A 20,406-nucleotide genomic window follows, 5' to 3' on the forward strand; every position below is an offset into this window, starting at 1 on the left:
ACATCTCCGTGGTGCCACTGTGTTCACCAAGTTGGAACTCCGCAGCGCGTATAACCTCATCCGGATACGTGAGGGGGACGAGTGGAAGACCACCTTCATTAACCCCTACTGGCCACTATGAGTACTGTGTTATGCCGTATGGACTTGTTAACGCCCCCTCCATATTCCAGGATTTAATTCATGAGGTGCTCCGGGATTTCCTCCACAAGTGTACATTGATGACATATTGATCTACTCCCGGAGCTTGGCAGAACATCAGCACCACGTTGCGGAGGTCCTGCAACGCCTGAGGGACTACCAGCTCTATCTCAAAGCCGAGAAATGTTCCTTCCATCAGCCCTCAGTGCAGTTCCTTGGATACACCATCGACCACAGTGGCATCCGGATGGACGAGGGGAAGGTGAGCGCAGTCAGGGACTAGCCCATTCCTACCACTATCAAGGAGCTGCAATGATTCCTGGGCTTTGCAAATTTCTATAGACAATTCATACACAATTTCAGTTCTATTACCAGCCCTCTTACCAACCTTCTCCGCCAAAAGCCCAAATCTCTCTCTTGGACTCCAACAGCCACAGAAGCCTGCCACGCTAGAGGCCCGGGTTCGATTCCCGGCCAATGCAACAACTTCTTTTGAACATATTTTACACACTGAAGCACCAATACTTTTGTTATGAAGTGATCTACCAACAGGAAGCAAACCTCCCAAGCCCTCAAACAAGCCTTTACGACCGCCCCACTCCTAGTAAACCTGGACCCCGATCGACCTTTCGTGGTGGAACTGGACGCCTCAACCACTGGAGTGGGAGCGGTCCTTTCCCAGCAGTAGGGGAATCCCAGTCGCCTCCATCCATGTGCCTCCTTCTACACCCAGTCCCCCGAAGTGCGTGTGTGTGGTTCACCGTTCCCTCCAAGAAGTCACAACCTTCCCAGCACGGATCCAAACTCCCATTCACTCCTCACTACCTGCTCCTCTGTTTGTGTCTTTGTTAATAAACATCTTCATCTGTTACTCCTCAGCTTCCCGAGTGATCCGTAGCTTGGGTTAAACTAATTAATTTTACTTTGTTGGAACAGCAGCTATGCTAATGATGTCTCTATTTGTTTCTATGTTTTGCCACGGGTAACTAGGATTTACACAAGCTCCAGTCTGGATCCAGAACACCTGAGAAGAGATGATGCTGACCCCTCAGAGGACCTCAGATGATGCCAACCCTGAAACAACATACAGAACTAACAAATATTGCCAAGTGTGACTGCATCATATAATAATTATTAATTATTAATAATATTAGTAATGTTCATCGTCTGGCTGACTATGCCTTGTATGAATTTTCCCTGAAAAATCCTGTCATATGCACACAAACTGACAGTCACCACTTATAAGCTAATACTAAATATTGTAGAAACGTAATTTTCTGTAAAGTTGCTTTGTAATGATGTGTATTGTAAAAAGCGCTATACATATAAACTTAAATTGAATTAAATTGAATGTTTGTATTTTATACATTTAGCCATTTAGCAGACACTTTTATCCAAGCCGACTTACAAATGAGGACAATGGAAGCAATCAAAATCAACAAAAGAAGAGAGATATACAAGTGTTATAGCAACTCTTGTTGTAACGAGGAGGCTGAGGTAGTATTAGAATCCATTTGCAGAATCTTATCAACAGCATCGTTAAACCAGTTAGAGAGTTAGTACCGTAATGGCAGTCCGATCTTTCAACATGCACAAGGGGTGTAGAGACAAGTAGGCAGGCGAAAAGTTTCAAACACAAAAATCAGCCCAATCAGGCAGTTAATCCAATGGGGCAATTCAAGAAGCAAGAACGTGAAAACAGGCAGAATCATACACAAACAGGCAGTCAGAATAATCAATGGGAAAACGCTTGGTAAGGCAGTTAAACTGGCAATACTTCGCAAAGTGGGAAGACCCTGACTCTGTTAAATAGTGTCAAACAGGAAGTGACTAGAAGCAGAGGGAGCAGTGAACAGTCAGTACTCAGGCGAAGTTTCCCTCTGCTGGCTTGGCATCACAGAATCCCCCTTCCTTTGAGTCCCTCCTGTCACTTGGCATGGACATCCCCGTGGTCATGGTGCTGGTCGATCAGGTCTGGCTCGATGACAGTCCTCCTTGAGGGAAGGATCCAGAATGTTGCTGGCAGCTACCCATGACCTGTCCTCAGGTCCATAGCCCCCCCAGTCCACCAAGTATTGGAACTGACCCCCTCTCCTTCTGGAGCCCAATAGCTCAGTGACCTTGTAGGCTGGCGCTCCATCAATGTCCAGCAGTGGAGGCGGTTCATGAGTCTCATGGTTGCGGTCAGCATCCGGGTGGACCAGTTTGAGAAGGGAAACATGAAAGGATGAAGAGGTACGATAGTTAGCAGGAAGCTCTGGTTTGTATGTGACCTCATTTATTCTTCTTTGAATTTTGAAAGGACCAGCATACTGTGACACGTGTCCCGAGCACTCATCAGCGTCACCCTGGCAATGGCGCAGACACCTGCGCCTACTCATCATGGGCTGAGCGGTCACACCTGTGTGCCATCAGCCGCTGCACATTTAAACCCCGCAAGCGGGCACAGAGGTGAGAGATGTCTCCACAAGACTCGGCTAACACTGTCTTTTCCTTTGCCCATAGAAAGCAGCGTGTGACCGCCAGTCCCAACGCCACGGGAGAGCACGGACCCACACTGCACTAGAGCACTTCCAAACGGGCAAGTTTGTGTCGTGGGAGGAGACCTGGCCTTTGAAGATGTTTTTTGTTCTTGAAGCCCTTCTCTAGCAGATGACGTCTTATTGTCTTCACAGACAACCTGTCGGATCCTGTGGCTCAGTCCAGGTGAAATCTTTTTGGGTCTACCACTTGATTTTTTTGTCCCATAACTCTCAGGATTTTTTCAGAAATGTAAAATGACTGTCTTACTGCGTCCAACCTCGGCAGCGATGGCGTGTGCGAGAGGCCTTGCTTGTGCAGCTCAACAATCCTACCACGTTCTAAGAGACAAAGCCTTTTTGCCTTTGCCATCAGGAGATCTTGACAGTATGACTGCTTGAAAACAATGACATGGAAGCCATATTTTTGTGCAGATTTGACCTTCTTACAACCCGGTTATGATCCACTAGTGCAAAATGTGTAAAACTTGCAATGCATCCTCCGGTCTTAAGATTTTGTTCAGGAATCAATCAATCACCTTTATTTATATAGTGCTTTAAACAAAATACATTGCGCCAAAGCACTGAACAACATTCATTTGGAAAACAGTGTCTCAATAATGCAAAATGATAGTTAAAGGCAGTTCATCATTGAATTCAGTTATGTCATCTCTGTTCAGTTGAAATAGTGTCTGTTTTAATTTGCAATCAAGTCAATGATATCGCTGTAGATGAAGTGACCCCAACTAAGCAAGCCAGAGGCGACAGCGGCAAGGAACCGAAACTCCATCGGTGACAGAATGGAGAAAAAAACCTTGGGAGAAACCAGGCTCAGTTGGGGGGCCAGTTCTCCTCTGACCAGACGAAACCAGTAGTTCAATTCCAGGCTGCAGCAAAGTCAGATTGTGCAGAAGAATCATCTGTTTCCTGTGGTCTTGTCCTGGTGCTCCTCTGAGACAAGGTCTTTACAGGGGATCTGTATCTGGGGCTCTAGTTGTCCTGGTCTCCGCTGTCTTTCAGGGCAGTAGAGGTCCTTTCTAGGTGCTGATCCACCATCTGGTCTGGATACGTACTGGATCCGGGTGACTGCAGTGACCCTCTGATCTGGACACAGACTGGATCTGGTGGCCACGGTGACCTCGGAATGTATAGTATATTTATGTTCAAAATCTGTCAGTAGGTTAATTGTGTATAGGTTTGTACTGTTTTACTTCATTGATGTATGTCTGTATTTATTTTGCACTGTGGACCTGTGAGGCACGGCATTTCTTTCCACTGTATGTCCACTCATGTAGCAGAATAACAAAGCTAAACTTGAACTTGAAGTTTTAAAAGAGGATACAGGATTGTATTTAAATGTCTCTTAACAGAAAGTTGTCTTTGTATCTCTGCCTAATATGCATGTCTGTCTAAGATGTCTGCCTTTTGAATAACCACAGATGTATCTTTACGAAGGGCTTCTGATTAATGTAAGATTATGAAAAAGTTTAACTGATGTTTAAATAACAATTCAAATTCACCTTCGACAAGACCACAACAGGTAAGAGAAGCATTCCCATTAAGGGGAGGAATACATTAAATGTAGACATACTCTTAAACATGGGCGTCTCCCTTGGCAGGAATCAGATATCAGACCGGAAGGGGCACTCAAAGGGACCTCAAAGGGGCAGTGGCTCAAAAGTTTTTGCCTAGTAGTAATTGGGCATGTTTTGTTTTGAAAACCTGTTGTGCCCCTCCCTTTGCCCAATATGGGTTGCCTGTGGATGAGTATCCAAAACATGGCCTGAACCTAGATTACCCCCACTTCCACGTCTAGTTGTAAAATGAACTTGAAGTGAGGAGATGGGGTGGAGGAGGGATGCTGATAAACCGTCAATGGATAGAGGTAAGTCAGCGGTATGTACTATGGTATTGATTACTTGATTGTTGTCCACCGGTGTTGATTAGACTAGGTATCTGACGCGCTCCTCCTGAACCTTGTTACTAAAACATAATATATTGGTAACAGGCAAAATATTCAAAAATGTTCCCTACCTTCACTGTATCACAGTGGCAACAAGGACTCGGTATGATTTCAGAAACAACACATTCCAGCAGCAGATCAAACCATCAAACAAATAAAATTAATACTATTTTAGTCAACCAGTTTCATAATTTTACCTCCATTATCTATTTTTAATTATCATTCAAATCCATAATCTAAATAAAAAATCAATTACAATTAATTGAAATCTGATACACTGAACTGTCTGCCTAGAGCACACACTTAATGTTTTAAGCTGTGTAGATAGCAGGGAACAGTCAAGATGTTATGAAGTGCATTGAGCAGCAGAAGAAAACTCAGTGCACTCAAAAAACTAAATTGCCTCTCGGACAGCATGTGTTCCAAATTCAGTTCTCCGTAGTTTATATGGCCAAATACACGCAAAATTATGACAAAATTCCACTCTTGGTGACTATTCATACCTGAATTAAAAATAATGTATTACTGTACATGGTACCAGAACAGAAACAACTGAAGTTGTAAAAATATATAAAACTCACCGACAGTGGTGGATGAACTACACAAATCAAGTACTTGCGTAAAAGTACAGATACGTATAATAAAATATTACTCCAGTAAAAGTAAAAGTACTTCTTTTTCAATTTTACTCAAGTGAAAGTACAAAAGTACTACATTTTTATGTACTTAAGTAAAAAAGTACTGAAAGATAGATGTTTGCAATTTTTTTTATAATCCTACTGCTCAAAATACCTGGGATTTTTTCCAAAATAACCACTATATGGAGTCAAGATATATTTTTGTTGTTGATATGGACTACACTGATGAGAGTAATGTTCACTGTGAAGCTTACACTGTGATGTACCTGAGAGAAAACAGAGATGACCATCTGATTTTCACCAGTAAGAACAAAGTATTTTAAAGTTTGTTGTTTTACAGAACAACAGTTATATATGACATGATAATAAGGCCTGAAGATTTTAAGGAAAATATAATTATATTTTCATAATGATTTTTTCCTTCTCAAACCTTGTCTGGGGTGTAAAAACACCACTGGCCAAACGGGGTGCATCTCTTCCCCTCTTTGATAATTACTGTTACCATGTTCTGAACATCACATCCTTTCTTTTCTCCCCAGATGTAATCTATATATATATATATATATGTATATATATATATATATATATATATATATATATATATATATATATATATATATATATATATATACAGTCAGGTCCATAAATATTGGGACATCGACACAATTCTAATCTTTTTGGCTCTATACACCACCACAATGGATTTGAAATGAAACGAACAAGATGTGCTTTAACTGCAGACATTCAGCTTTAATTTGAGGGTATTTACATCTAAATCAGGTGAACGGTGTAGGAATTACAACAGTTTGTATATGTACATCCCACTTTTTAAGGGACCAAAAGTAATGGGACAGATTAACAATCATAAATCAAACTTTCATTTTTTAATACTTGGTTGCAAATCCTTTGCAGTCAATTACAGCCTGAAGTCTGGAGATCAATTAGACATCAGCGTACGCTGGGTTTCATCCCCGGTGATGCTCTGCCAGGCCTCTACTGCAACTGTCTTCAGTTCCTGCTTGTTCTTGGGGCATTTTCCCTTCAGTTTTGTCTTCAGCAAGTGAAATGCATGCTCAATCGGATTTAGGTCAGGTGATTGACTTGGCCATTGCATAACATTCCACTTCTTTCCCTTAAAAATCTCTTTGGTTGCTTTCCAAACACCAAACTACCCGGAAGACCATGGAAAACAACTGTGGTGGATGATCGAAGAATTCTTTCCCTGGTGAAGAAACCCTTCACAACAGTTGGCCAGATCAAGAATACTCTCCAAGAGGTAGGTGTATGTGTGTGTCAAAGTCAACAATCAAGAGAAGACTTCACCATGTGAATACAGAGGGTTCACCACAAGATGTAAACCACTGGTGAGTCTCTAAAACAGGAAGGCCAGATTAGAGTTTGCCAAACAACATCTAAATAAGCCTTCACAGTTCTGGAACAACATCCTATGGACAGATGAGACAAAGATCAACTTGTACCAGAGTGATGGAAAGAGAAGAGTATGGAGAAGGAAAGGAACTGCTCATGATCACCTCATCAGTGAAGCATGGTGGTGGTAGTGTCATGGTGTGGGCATGTATGGCTGTCAATGGAACTGGTTATCTTGTATTTATTGATGATGTGGCTGCTGACAAAAGCATTAGGATGTGTTGTTCTGAAGTGTTTCGGGCAATATTATCTGCTCATATTCAGCCAAATGCTTCAGAAATCATTGGTCAGCGCTTCACAGTGCAGATGGACAATGACCCGAAGCATACTGCGAAAGCAACCAAAGAGATTTTTAAGGGAAAGAAGTGGAATGTTATGCAATGGCCAAGTCAATCACCTGACCTAAATCCGATTGAGCATGCATTTCACTTGCTGAAGACAAAACTGAAGGGAAAATGCCCCAAGAACAAGCAGGAACTGAAGACAGTTGCAGTAGAGGCCTGGCAGAGCATGAAACCCAGCGTACGCTGATGTCTAATTGATCTCCAGACTTCAGGCTGTAATTGACTGCAAAGGATTTGCAACCAAGTATTAAAAAATGAAAGTTTGATTTATGATTGTTAATCTGTCCCATTACTTTTGGTCCCTTAAAAAGTGGGATGTACATATACAAACTGTTGTAATTACACCGTTCACCTGGTTTGGATGTAAATACCCTCAAATTAAAGCTGAAAGTCTGCAGTTAAAGCACATCTTGTTCGTTTCATTTCAAATCCATTGTGGTGGTGTATAGAGCCAAAAAGATTAGAATTGTGTCGATGTCCCAATATTTATGGACCTGACTGTATATATATATATATATATATATATATATATATATATATATATATAAAATCTATATATATATATATATATATATATATATATATATATATATATAAAATCTATATATATATATATATTATATATATTATATATATATATATATATATATATATATATATATATATAGGTGGTTGAATAAAAATATTTGGACATTATTTATAAAAACTACCTCAAGTTAGCACCAGCAAGCTTGTTAGCTAGACAGTTAGCATCAGCTAACGATATTCACTTATTTTCAGTACGGTTATGAATAACGTCTTTAATAACAATGGATGAAAAGTTTAGAGCTCTACTGAAGATTAAGTCTAGAGTGTGTCCACCTTTTTGTGTACATGCTGAATCGACAAGTAAAAAAAAGCCTCAAGTCCAAATATTCATTTATCACCAATTAACTGTTTGACAAAAACTTCCTGCTTCGATGTCCAGATCTGAATTAAAAAAATCTCAAACATGCTCCGATGTCCCGATCTGAATCAACCGAGTCGCGACCATTCTCCGAAGTGGCGATCTGAATCTACCGAGTCGCGAACAGGCTCCGAAGTGCCGATCTGAATCAACCGAGTCGCGACCATTCTCCGAAGTGCCGATCTGAATCTACCGAGTCGCGAACAGGTTCCGAAGTGCCGATCTGAATCAACCGAGTCGCGAACAGGCTCCGAAGTGCCGATCTGAATCTACCGAGTCGCGAACAGGTTCCGAAGTGACGATCTGAATCAACCGAGTCGCGAATAGGCTCCGAAGTGCCGATCTGAATCAACCGAGTCGCGAACAGGCTCCGAAGTGCCGATCTGAATCAACCGAGTCGCGAACATGCTCCGAAGTGCCGATCTGAATCAACCGAGTCGCGAACATGCTCCGAAGTGGCGATCTGAATCAACCGAGTCGCGAACAGGCTCCGAAGTCCCGATCTGAATCAACCGAGTCGCGAACAGGCTGCGAAGTGCCGTTCTGAATCAACTGAGTCGCGAACAGGCTCCGAAGTGCCGATCTGAATCAACGGAGTCGTGAACAGGCTCCGAAGTGCCGATCTGAATCAATAGAGTCGCGAACAGGCTCCGAATTGCCGATCTGAAAACTTCGACCAAAGAATGTAAAAAAAAAAAAAAATCAATTTCTCTAATAACTCTATACTCTAATAACTCTACAAATCTATGAAAGACTCAGATCACGTGTCTAAAAATAAATCGCTATAGTAAAAGAGAAATAATAAGAGGAGTGAAGTTTCCTACTGCTGTGTTTGGTCCTCACGCGCGTCTGACGCTCTGCGGCGCATCTCCGCCCCTCACACGCGCGTTTACAGCGCTAAATTAATAATCTTTGCTAATTATTATACATTTACTTCATTGTCAGCTCCAGGTACTTCATTTATTATTGTTCATTGAACTGTTTGAAACAAAAAAAAGGTTGTATTTCAGTAGGCTAATAATTCTAAATTATCAAAATAAAATATATAAAATAATGGTTTCTATTTTAATATCCTTTAAAATATAATCTATTTCTGTGATGTGCAGCTGTATTTTCAGCATCATTCCTCCAGTCTTCAGTGTCACATGATCTTTAGAAATCATAAAAATATGATGATTTATTATTAGAACTATTAATAGTTGTGCTACCAAATATTATTTTGGAATCTGTGATCTGTGAAAGTGTTTTAAAGTTTGTGGTTTTACAGAACCTCACAGTTATATATGACATGATAATAAGGCCTGAAGTTAGGAAGAACATTTTAAGGAAAATATCATTATATTTTCATAATGATTTTTTCCTTCTCAAACCTTGTCTGTGGTGTAAAAACACCCCTGGCCAAACGGGGTGCATCTCTTCCCCTCTTTGATAATTACTAGTTACCACGTTCTGAACATCACATCCTTTCTTTTGTCCCTAGATGTAATCTATATACATATATATATATAGGTGGTTGAATAAAAATATTTGGACATTATTTATAAAAATTACCTCAAGTTAGCACCAGCAAGCTTGTTAGCTAGACATTTAGCATCAGCTACAATATTTACTTATTTTCAGTACTGTTATGAATAAACATTCATGTCTGTCTAACGTCTAGTTAATCCAAACAATATATGTATAATGTTACTGTTAATAAACAATATAAAAACAGACGTCATGGTAGCATTTTAATAAAACTGTTAATATTACGGTAGCGGGGAATTTGGACATGCATGAGTTATTTTATTTAATCTGTGTTAGTTTAAGGTTATTTTATTTTATTTTTTAACCTAAAACACAGAGACGCTGATTGATGTGTCTGCATGTCAGCATTTCAGTGGGCTTAAACAGATCACTCTTTACAGCGGATTTAGTTCCCAAACAACTGACAATTTTGACCTAAATATGATTTTCAGTTACAATAATTAATCCTAAATTTCGACATTAATAACTTACTTTTAGCAACATCAGACGCACGCACGCTCACAAGATCTCCCGCTTCTTACTTCTGTAGACTCGCACTTAACGGTTCATTTGAATCAGTGAGTGGTCGACTCCAGAACAGCTGCAATCGGATCATTCTAATTCATAAACGAATCGTTTGGTGCGATTCGCGATCCGATTAAAGTTTATTTTGAAAAGACTCAGTTCGTTCATGATGAATCAGACACCGCTTCTGCGTGTCGGAGCACGTGATATGTTATAGGGAGTAACGATATGTTTTATGAAATGTAGTGAAGTTAAAAGTACGATCTTATGATTTGGAATGTAGTGAAGTAAAAGTAAAAGTTACTCAAAATAAAACTACTCCAGTAAAGTACAGATACTTGAAAAATGTACTTAAGTACAGTAACGAAGTAAAGCTACTCCGTTACTGTCCACCACTGCTCACCGACCAGATGCCAAAAAAAAAAAAAAAAAACAGAACCAAAATTTGTGAAACATTTTCAAAGGTTTCAGTTTACAAATACAAAAAAGACAAGGCCATCAAAGAAATGGCTGATGCACTGATGTGAAGCTTCTCTGTGGTGCAATGAGGTGACCAACATCTAAAATAACCAGTATTGTGGTTTACCAATACTGCCCACCCCTTTTTAAAGGCACAATGAAACAGAAGTAGCATTTTTTTCTGTACTGTCATGTCTATCCAAGTGAAAAGACATCTGAAATGAGAGAGCGGGACTTGGTTTCGTCCTTCGGGAATTGATTGGATCGTTGGAAGTTGGGGCGTTGGTTACAAATTTAAGGCAGATCGGAATGCCAGTTTACAGTTAGTTGTGAGAGGATTTCTCTCCACTGGATTCACCATCAACAGCCTAACATGAAGAATTTTTGTATTTATTGAGGAAGATGATGACAAGGATGATCAACAGCACAACACATACCTAAGAGCACGCAAGAGAAAGAGACACTGCCTGAATAACATGAAAAAAATAAATAAATAATAGTTTGCGATGTCCTAAGAGTAATGTTGTGGTTATATTCTAATATCCTTTCAACTTTTAAGGGTAGTGTACTCCCCCATGGCTTGCGTCAGCACTAGTCGATGCATTGATTACTCTAAAGTGAAGCATCAGCTTCAGTTTTTCCACCAGAGTTCAATTTACCCCTCACGCCACTAGCTCCACCCTTGTACCATAGCTCTTGACCCGAAGAGGGGGAGGGGGAGGTTAACGTTTTTGATTAAAGATTACTAGGGCACATGAATATATAAAAAATTATAACAATGAAGTTATACTGATAAATAATTAATAATAAACATTGTATTCCATTAAAAACATAAGAGTTTAACATTTTTTTTGAATGGTGACTTTAATGCATGCTGTATGTATACAGTACTTAAGCATTTTGATGATCAGATAAAAACTTGAACTTGAGTTGAAGACAGGTGTGAATACAGCCTCAGTTTTGTTGTTTGAACCGAGTGACAGATGCAGGTACACAAGTAACTTCAATCTCTCTCTCTCAAAATCTCCATATTTAAGGGGGAATAAAGTTATGTAGTTTGCATCACTGGATATAGCTGTCGGTCATTTAACATTTAAATTATAAAACAGTTGACCAATATTAAATGATTTGCAGCTTTACTTTATTCTTGACTTTATTACTTTATTATGACTTTAATCCCGTAATCTTAGATTAAAAAAAATATAAATAACGTATTAAAACACATTCATACTCTACATTTACTCCTCTTTTGGAAAGTTGTGGAAATGCTATCATGGATTTCTTTTATTTTCTTTTGCTGTTTGAATGTACAGTAGCTACACCTCTCAGTACAATCATACAATTTGTAATGTTTTGCTGTATATGTGAATTGCTTAAGAAAGTCTACAAAAATAACAATATAATACTAATAAGTAAAAATAGTAAAAATGACATTTCATAAGTATAAGCTTAATAATAATGTAAAAATGAATATGTACTGCTTACCTTAGTATTCCTCCAGGAAGTGCTCAACATAATAAATGTAATAAAAAATGGAAACACTCGTGAACCTCAGAGCGAGAAGAGTTTATTGGTAAAGGCAAGCAAATACAGATGACAAATAGACTGAGATCTGTGTGTCTGATCTGACAGATAAATAGACAAAGCTTTAAACTGAAAGTGTACAATAATAACACTGCAAGAGAGGAACATTTGAAATCAAATATAAAAAATTACTGAATGCGAGAATCTTTGGTAATCTTCAGTATTGACCAAGACAAATACTTGCATTTGATATTTTGAGCATATCTGAGCATTTGAAAATTAACCACATCAATATCAGAGGAATAATCTAAGAAATAACATCATCCTTTATGTTTCTGATGTGTGAATATGTGCTTGCTCTTGTTCAGCTCTTTTGAATCTGCTCTCTACTTTCCATAGACAGAAACACTGAGAGCTTTAAATAACTGATTTATCGGTCCTCTCTCTTTCAGGAGCACATAACGTCCAGCATGTTGAGTTGTGATGTTTGTGATGGTCAGAGATCCAGTTTGATCGTCCAGCTTCAGTCTGTCTCTGAATCTCCCATCAAGAACATCATCATACACAGTGATATTGTCGTCCCATTGTTTGGTTCTAGCTATTAAAGCAATTTCATTCATATACAACCAAAAAAACATTTCACCCGTTGTTATTTCAGTATGACCGGAGTTTATAGTGAGTGAATCTCCCTCCTTCACTGATATTTCATCTGGATCAAACAAACATACACGGAGAACAAACAGAAAAGGGGTTGTGACAGAGTAATGCAATTGAAATCCATGTTTGTTTACTTAAAGGGATAGTTCACCCAGAAATGAAAATTATGTCATTAATGACTCACCCTCATGTCGTTCCAAACCCATAAGACCTCCATTTATCTTCTGAACACAGTTTAAGATATTTTAGATTTAGTCCGAGAGCTCTCAGTCCCTCCATTAAAGCTGTGTGTACGGTCTACTGTCCATGTCCAGAAAGGTAAGAAAAACATCATCAAAGTAGTTCATGTGACATTAGAGGCTCAGTTAGAATATTTTGAAGCATCGAAAATACATTTTGGTCCAAAAATTGCAAAAACTACAACTTTATTCATCATTGTCTTCTCTTCTGTGTCTGTTGTTAGACAGTTCAAAACAAAGCAGTTTGTCATATCCGGTTCGTCAACGAATCATTCGATGTAACCGGATCTTTTTGAACCAGTTCACCAAATCGAACTGAATCGTTTTAAACAGTTTGCGTCTCCAATACGCATTAATCCACAAATGACTTAAGCTGTTAACTTTTTTAATGTGGCTGACACTCCCTGTGAGTTCAAACAAACCAATATCCCGGAGTAATGCATGCACTCAAACAGTAAACTGACTGAACTGCTGTGAAGAGAGAACTGAAAGATGAACACCGAGCCAAGCCAGATAACGAACAAAACATTGACTCATTCACGAGTGAAGAACCGGTTGCATCGGTTTTCAAAACACCAGTAGTTCTTTCGGACAGTTCGATTCAATAAACCGGTTGAAGATAACGGTTCACCGGTTCTTTTGCGAACGACGTAATGGCGTCATTGGTGATGATTGCCCTTGATTCAAGCCTTCGGTTTACCCACGCTCATAACATTAGCACAGAATAATTTCTGAATCAATCACCAAAAGAATCAGTTCAGTTCAGACGCTCTGTGTGTCGGTTTGCTTCACGCTGAATCACACATGTGCAGTATCATCAGCTCCTCGGTTCTCGAATCGGACGCGTCTGACAGAAATGGTTCTTGACTCATGAACGAGTCAATGTTTTGTTTGTTATCTGGCTCGGCTCTGTGTTCATCTTCAGTTCTCTCTTCACAGCAGTTCAGTCAGTGTACTGTTTGAGTACATGAATTACTCCGGGATATTGGTTTGTTCGAACTCAGAGGGAGTGTCAGCCACATTAAAAAAGTTAACAGCTTAAGTCATTTGCGGATTAATGGGTATTGGAGACACGTAACCGTTTAGAACGATTCAGTTCGATTCGGTGAACTGGTTCAAAAAGATCCGGTTACATCTAATGATTAGTTCGCAAACCTGATATGACAAACTGATTTGTTTTGAACTTTCTTACAACAGACACGGAAGAGAAGACAATGCTGAATAAAGTCATAGTTTTTGCTATTTTTGGACCAAAATGTATTTTCGATGCTTCAAAATATTCTAACTGAGCCTCTGATGTCACATGGACTACTTTGATGATGTTTTTCTTACCTTTCTGGACATGGACAGTATACCGTACACACAGCTTCAATGGAGGGACTGAGAGCTCTCGGACTAAATCTAAAATATCTTAAACTGTGTTCCAAAGTTAAACGGAGGTCTTACGGGTTTGGAACAACCTGAGGGTAAGTTATTAATGACATAATTTTGCAAATTGGGTGAACTAACCCTTTAAGTAATTAGTTTTAAATGTAATCTCCAAAAGAATAATAATAGAAAACAACAGAACAGACAGGAAAAAAAAGCAAAACAGTGTGTGGAATAATAAAATATATGGTGATAAAAAAATAAAACTGGTGGAACAAATATTTAACTCACCATAGACAGCGAGAAGGAACATCTTTTTCTCATTATTGATATCTAGTTCATAAGCTCCAGCATGTTCAGTTGTGGTGTTTGTGATAGTCAGAGATCCAGTTTGATTGTTCAGCTTCAGTCTGTTTCTGAATCTCCCATCAAGAACATCATCATATACAGTCATGCTGTCGGTCTGTTTATTGATTTCAGCTAGTAAAGTGTTTTCATTTCCAAACCTCCACTGAATCACATTATCATCCTTCATTTCAGTAAGATCAGAGTTTAGAGTGACTGAATCTCCCTCCTTCATTGATATTTCATCTACATTATCAAAAACACACAGAGAACAAACAGAAACAGGGTTCATCACAGATTCAGAGTCTTATCTGATGGTTTACTGAAGAAAAACTTTTCAAGTGTAAACTTGAAATGAATTAAAAGAAGAGGAATGGTGTTTGGATTAATAACTGACTGATTTTTATACTGACGCCAATTTCAAATGACTATAAAATACAGAATGTTATTAATTTAGATATTTGATTATTCTAGTATTCCCTTACTCTTTGATTGTTTGTTTATTCAGGTGCATAGATGATGCACCATAAATTTAACTCACCAATGATATTGAGAAAGAAACTCTTCATCACACTCTTGGTCTCCAGTTCATAAAGTCCTGTATGTTCCATTCTGATGTCTGTGATGGTCAGAGATCCAGTCTGATGATCTAGTTTGAGTCTGTCTCTGAATCTCCCATCAAGAACATCACCATATACAGTCAGGTTGCCGACCTGTTTAAGGATTTCAGCTAGTGGAGTTTTTTCCTTTGCAAACCTCCACTGAATCTCATCATCTTTCATTTCAGTAAGACCAGATTTCAGAGTGACTGAATCTCCCGATTTCAATAACTTAATTTCCTGACCAGACACATCTGCAGAACACAGTGTATGCAGTGAACACACACACACACACACACACACACACACACACACACACACACACACACACTTTTATATATATATATATACAGTACAGACCAAAAGTTTGGACACACCTTCTCATTCAAAGAGTTTTCTTTATTTTCATGATTATGAAAATTGTAGAGTCACACTGAAGACAAAGGCTATTTGACCAAGAAGGAGAGTGATGGGGTGGAGTGCCAGATGACCTGGCCTCCACAGTCACCGGACCTGAACCCAATCCAGATGGTTTAGGGGTGAGCTGGACCGCAGACAGAAGGCAAAAGGGCCAACAAGTGCTAAGCATCTCTGGCAACTCCTTCAAGACTGTTGGAAGACCATTTCAGGTGACTACCTCTTGAAGCTCATCAAGAGAAAAGCAGTAATCAAAGCAAAAGGTGGCTACTTTGAAGAACCTAGAATATGACATACTTTCAGTTGTTTCACACTTTTATGTTATGTATATAATACCATATACAATTCCACATGTTAATTCATAGTTTTGATGCCTTCAGTGTGAATCTACAATTTTCATAGTCATGAAAATAAAGAAAACTCATTGAATGAGAAGGTGTGTCCAAACTTTTGGTCTGTACTGTACATATAATAACAATAGGTACAGTAGTGGCCAAAAGTCATGTCATGTCTACTAAAAATGACATTTTCAAACTTTATTAAGATTGCTTAAAACTGGTTACAGATTTTGTACGCAAATTCAGTGTTTTTTCTTGGAGTCAATCATTTTCTTAACGATAATACAATGAAACATGCCAAATTTTGTGGACATAGGCTGTCATAGAAAGAAATTAGAAATACATGCATAAACAAGAGAGAACCAACAAAATATTATTATCTGATTATGCTTTAGTTTTTTTTACTTTCCTCATATTTAAAAATATGATGTATTTCCTTATATGTTGATGGTTCATTCCAGCTTGCTGTCAGGGGTGCACTACTTAGTGGACTGTGGAGCAGGGAACGGAGGGAGACGAAGAGTACATCAATCCAGAGAAGTTCATTTACAACAAGGAAAACTCACAGAGCACATTTAGAAATGAACAATACAAGAAGCTAAACTGAACACAGGGAAAACTTCTCGGGTTATGACTGTAACCCTTGTTCCCCAAGAAGCGGAACGATAACTGCGTCGAACGACACTTTTGGGGAAGCCCCTCAGTGTAGCGCCTCTGAAGTATGAATGAAACTGAGCCAATCTTGATTGGTGTTGCGCCATGACGTAATGTGTGATGGCATATGCGGAAGCTATAAAAAGGACGCCGGCACACAACAGAAACAGCTTCTGTGATGAAGCAAGTGCTCCCAGGCAGGGGGAGGTGTGGCGAAGGGACGCAGTTCTCGTTCCCCTTCTCGGGGAACAAGGGTTACAGTCGTAACCCGAGACGTTCCCCTTCGAGGGAACATCGAACTACGTCGAATGACACTTTGGGGGAACGAGTACCCACTATGCCACAATGAGCCCTGCCTGTCCTAGTGTGAAGCTGTGCACAGGCACACTTAGGACGAGAGCACAAGGGTGCCAGGTGTCGATGGAATGTCCAGGCTGTAAAATCTAATAAAAGTGTGAGGGGTGGCCCATCCTGCTGCATCGCAGACCTCCTGGATGGGGGCCCCTGAGAGGAGGGATCTAGAGGACGCCATGCCTCTGGTAGAATGAGCCCTCATGGCCTGAGGTGAAGGAAAATTGCGCACCTGGTAGGCCATAGATATAGCTTGGACAATCCAGTTGCTAATGGTCTGTTTGGAAGCAGGAAGCCCCTTCTTGGGGACCTGAAACAAACTAACAACTGGTCTGACTTCCGCCATGAGGAGGACCTCTGGATATATATTTTCAGAGCTCTGTCAGGGCAGAGCAAATGAAGTCTATCCTCATCTGCCGTCACGTGAGGTGGAGGATGAAAAGCCTGCAGAACTGTAGGCCGTGCCCCATTAGAGGGCACCTTGGGCAAATAGCCTGGCCTAGGAAGTAGGATGGCTTTGATGTCGCCTGGAGCAAACTCCAGGCACCCATCAGATATAGAGAGTGCTTGGAGATCTCCTACCCTCCTAAGAGAAGTAATGGCCAACAAGAAAGCCACCTTAAGGGAAAGGTTCTTGGCCTCAGACGACTCCAGCGGTTTGAAGGGAGCCTCAACCAACCCTCCGAGAACCACCGCCAGGTCCCAAGTGGGAACCCTGGTACGAGCCGCAGGTCTTATCCTCCAAGCCCCACGGAGGAAACGTACGACCAACGGCTGTCTCCCCAGAGGCCCATCACTCAGAGGAGCGTGGAAAGCCGAAATGGCAGCCACTTTCACCATGAGAGTGGACGGGGTAAGAACATCTGAGAAACGATCTTGGAGGAATTCCAGCACTGAAGCCACTGGGCAGTTAACTGGGTCCACCTCACGCTCTCTGCACCAAACAGTGAAAACATTCCATTTTAGGCCATACAATTTCCTCGTGGAGGGAGCTCTAGAGCTGAGTATGGTCTCCACTACTCCTGCTGACAGGCTGGCCTCTTGGTACTGTGCCCCCTCAGGGGCCAGACCCACAGTTTCCATAGTTCGGGCCGAAGGTGAAGTATTGAGACCTCTGCCTGTGTCAGCAGGTCCCTCCTGATGGTAAGCTCCCATGGAGGGCCATCCAGGAATAATATTATGTCTGAGAACCATACTCGGGCCGGCCACAATGGGGCTACCAATAATAAACTGATGCCGTTGCGACGAACCCTCTCTAGAACTCCAGGAAGCAGAGCGATCGGGGGAAAGGCATACAGACGCAGCATCGGCCATGTCTGTACCATGGCATCCAACCCCAGTGGGGCTGGATGTGTGAGGGAGAACCACAGTGGACAGTGAGTCATCTCTCGAGACGCTTCCACTGGGCCTAACCTCTGATATATTGACTCCACCACCTCGGGATGGAGTCTCCATTCCCTGGGCCTCAGCCACTGCCTCGACAGGATGTCTGCTCCCTGATTCTGATTCCCTGGGATGTATGTTGCTCTGAGAGACAACAATTTCCCTTGGGATCACAAGAGGATCTGCATAGAGGGTGAGACCTCAGACCCCCTTGATGATTTATATAGGCCACCACCGACTTATTGTCCGTCCTCACAAGGATGTGATGACCCTTGAGATCCGGCAGAAAGCTCCTCAGAGCTCGGAACACTGCCAACATTTCCAGGCAGTTTATATGCCAGGAGGAATGATGGTCCTGCCATAGACCTCTCGTAAAGCGGTCGTCCATGACCGCGCCCCAGCCCATGAGGGAGGCGTCTGTCGAAATGGCTTTCCGGCGACATGACGCTCCCAGCACGGGACCTTGGGACAGAAACCAAGCTCTCTTCCACATAGATAGGCAATGAAGGCATCTGCGCGTAACCCTGATCATTAGGGATGGGTATCGTTAAGGTTTTAAAGGTATTGCTACTCTTACCGATACTGCTTAACGGTCCGGTACTTTAACAGTATTCTTATCGGTACATTGTGTTGTGTGTGTGTGTTTTTTTTAAGAACAAGTTGAGAACAGAATTAACATTTCTTTATTTGTTTTATGTAAAATTAATAATGGGCTTGTCTTGGACCAGAGGTGTTAGGAGGAGTTGGTTGGTTCATAGTAGCTGCAGCTTAAAAAAAAAATAATAAAAAAAAATAAATAATAATAATAATAATAATATATATATATATATATATATATATATATATATATATATATATATATATATATATATAAATAAGAAGGTTGCAAAATGTGGCAATTGGCTATTTTGTAAACTAACTTGAGGTGCTGTGCATTTAAGTTAAGTGCATTTTTCCCTATTTGGAATTTTAAAAACAAGTAGAAAATATGTTGATTTCATTCTCATTTTTCCCAAAAGAAATCAACAGAATTTCTACGTAAGGTTAGCAAACCACTGAGATTTTACATTTATTTTAAATGACGTGAACAACGTGATTCAACATGATTTTAGCATACATACCTGACTTAGATGGGGCAACACCCAGAGACGAGCTAGCTAGGCAGTCGATACACATAATGCACTTTTGAAAGATGCTTTGACGGATTGCTTGTGTTTCCGCCCTTACATGCAAATATTGTTTTGCACTTATGACAACGAGGGTTGTCAGCATTAACTCTAGTGAAGTATAACCACACTTTGGAACGTTTTGCTCTCTCCGCCATCGTCACTCTTTGTAATAAGCGGGAGTTTTCGTACTGTTATGCGTGTACCGCGCTCGTTCTTGTGTGTGTGTGTGACTGTGACAGACAGCCTCCGCGGCGCGCATGCGAGTTCTTGCAGATCTCACAGACAAACGTCTTAATACGATCGCACATTAGAAATGTTTGGTAAGATAAAATGTGCACGATAACATTAAGCAAATCTCTTCGCCATCGTCACTCTTTATTATTTAGCAGGAGTTTACGTACAGTTAATGCATGTGCGTGCGCTCGTTGTGGTGTGTGTGTGTGTGACTGGCAGACAGCCTCCGCGGCGTGCATGAGAGTTCACGCAGATCTCACAGACAAAGTCTTAATACGTTCGCACATTAGAAATGTTTGGCGAGATTAAATGTGCACGACAACATTATTAAGCAAAAATACATAGCCTAGTATATAAATTTTTTTCCTCCAGTACCGAAAGCAGAACCGGTACCATCAGATCTTACAGATACTACGTTCTTTCATAATTTAGCCCCTGGGCCAGTTTAATACCGGGTTTCGGTACCCATCCCTACTGATCATGCGAAATGAGTTTCCCCTCGGGGAGAACCCCTTGGTTTTCAACCACCACTGCAATGGCCTCATGTGCAGGAGACCGAATGGAATGATATTGGATGCTGCTGACATGAGACCTAACACTCTCTGGAAATGTTTTACAGTGATGGCCTGGCCTAGCTTTATCCTGGTCACCGTGGCCAGGAT

General features: G+C 40.6%; 2 protein-coding genes across 5 annotated transcripts in view; both read right to left on the reverse strand.

Annotated features, from left to right (window-relative positions):
• Positions 1–20,406, reverse strand: part of LOC127987318 (uncharacterized) — a 140,328-nt gene that overhangs the window by 38,810 nt on the left and 81,112 nt on the right. The window contains exons 2-3 of the mRNA XM_052589599.1: positions 15,141–15,452; positions 14,761–14,845 (exon numbers count right to left, since the gene is read on the reverse strand). Of these exons, the coding sequence (XP_052445559.1) occupies positions 14,761–14,845; positions 15,141–15,381 (326 nt within the window). The 5' untranslated portion in view covers positions 15,382–15,452. The remainder of the gene's footprint in view (positions 1–14,760; positions 14,846–15,140; positions 15,453–20,406) is intronic.
• Positions 1–20,406, reverse strand: part of LOC127987326 (uncharacterized) — a 256,216-nt gene that overhangs the window by 6,055 nt on the left and 229,755 nt on the right. The gene's annotated exons all lie outside the window — the stretch shown is intronic.

The sequence above is a fragment of the Carassius gibelio genome, chromosome B22 (genome assembly GCF_023724105.1).
Source record: "Carassius gibelio isolate Cgi1373 ecotype wild population from Czech Republic chromosome B22, carGib1.2-hapl.c, whole genome shotgun sequence".
Taxonomy (NCBI): Eukaryota; Metazoa; Chordata; class Actinopteri; order Cypriniformes; family Cyprinidae; genus Carassius; species Carassius gibelio.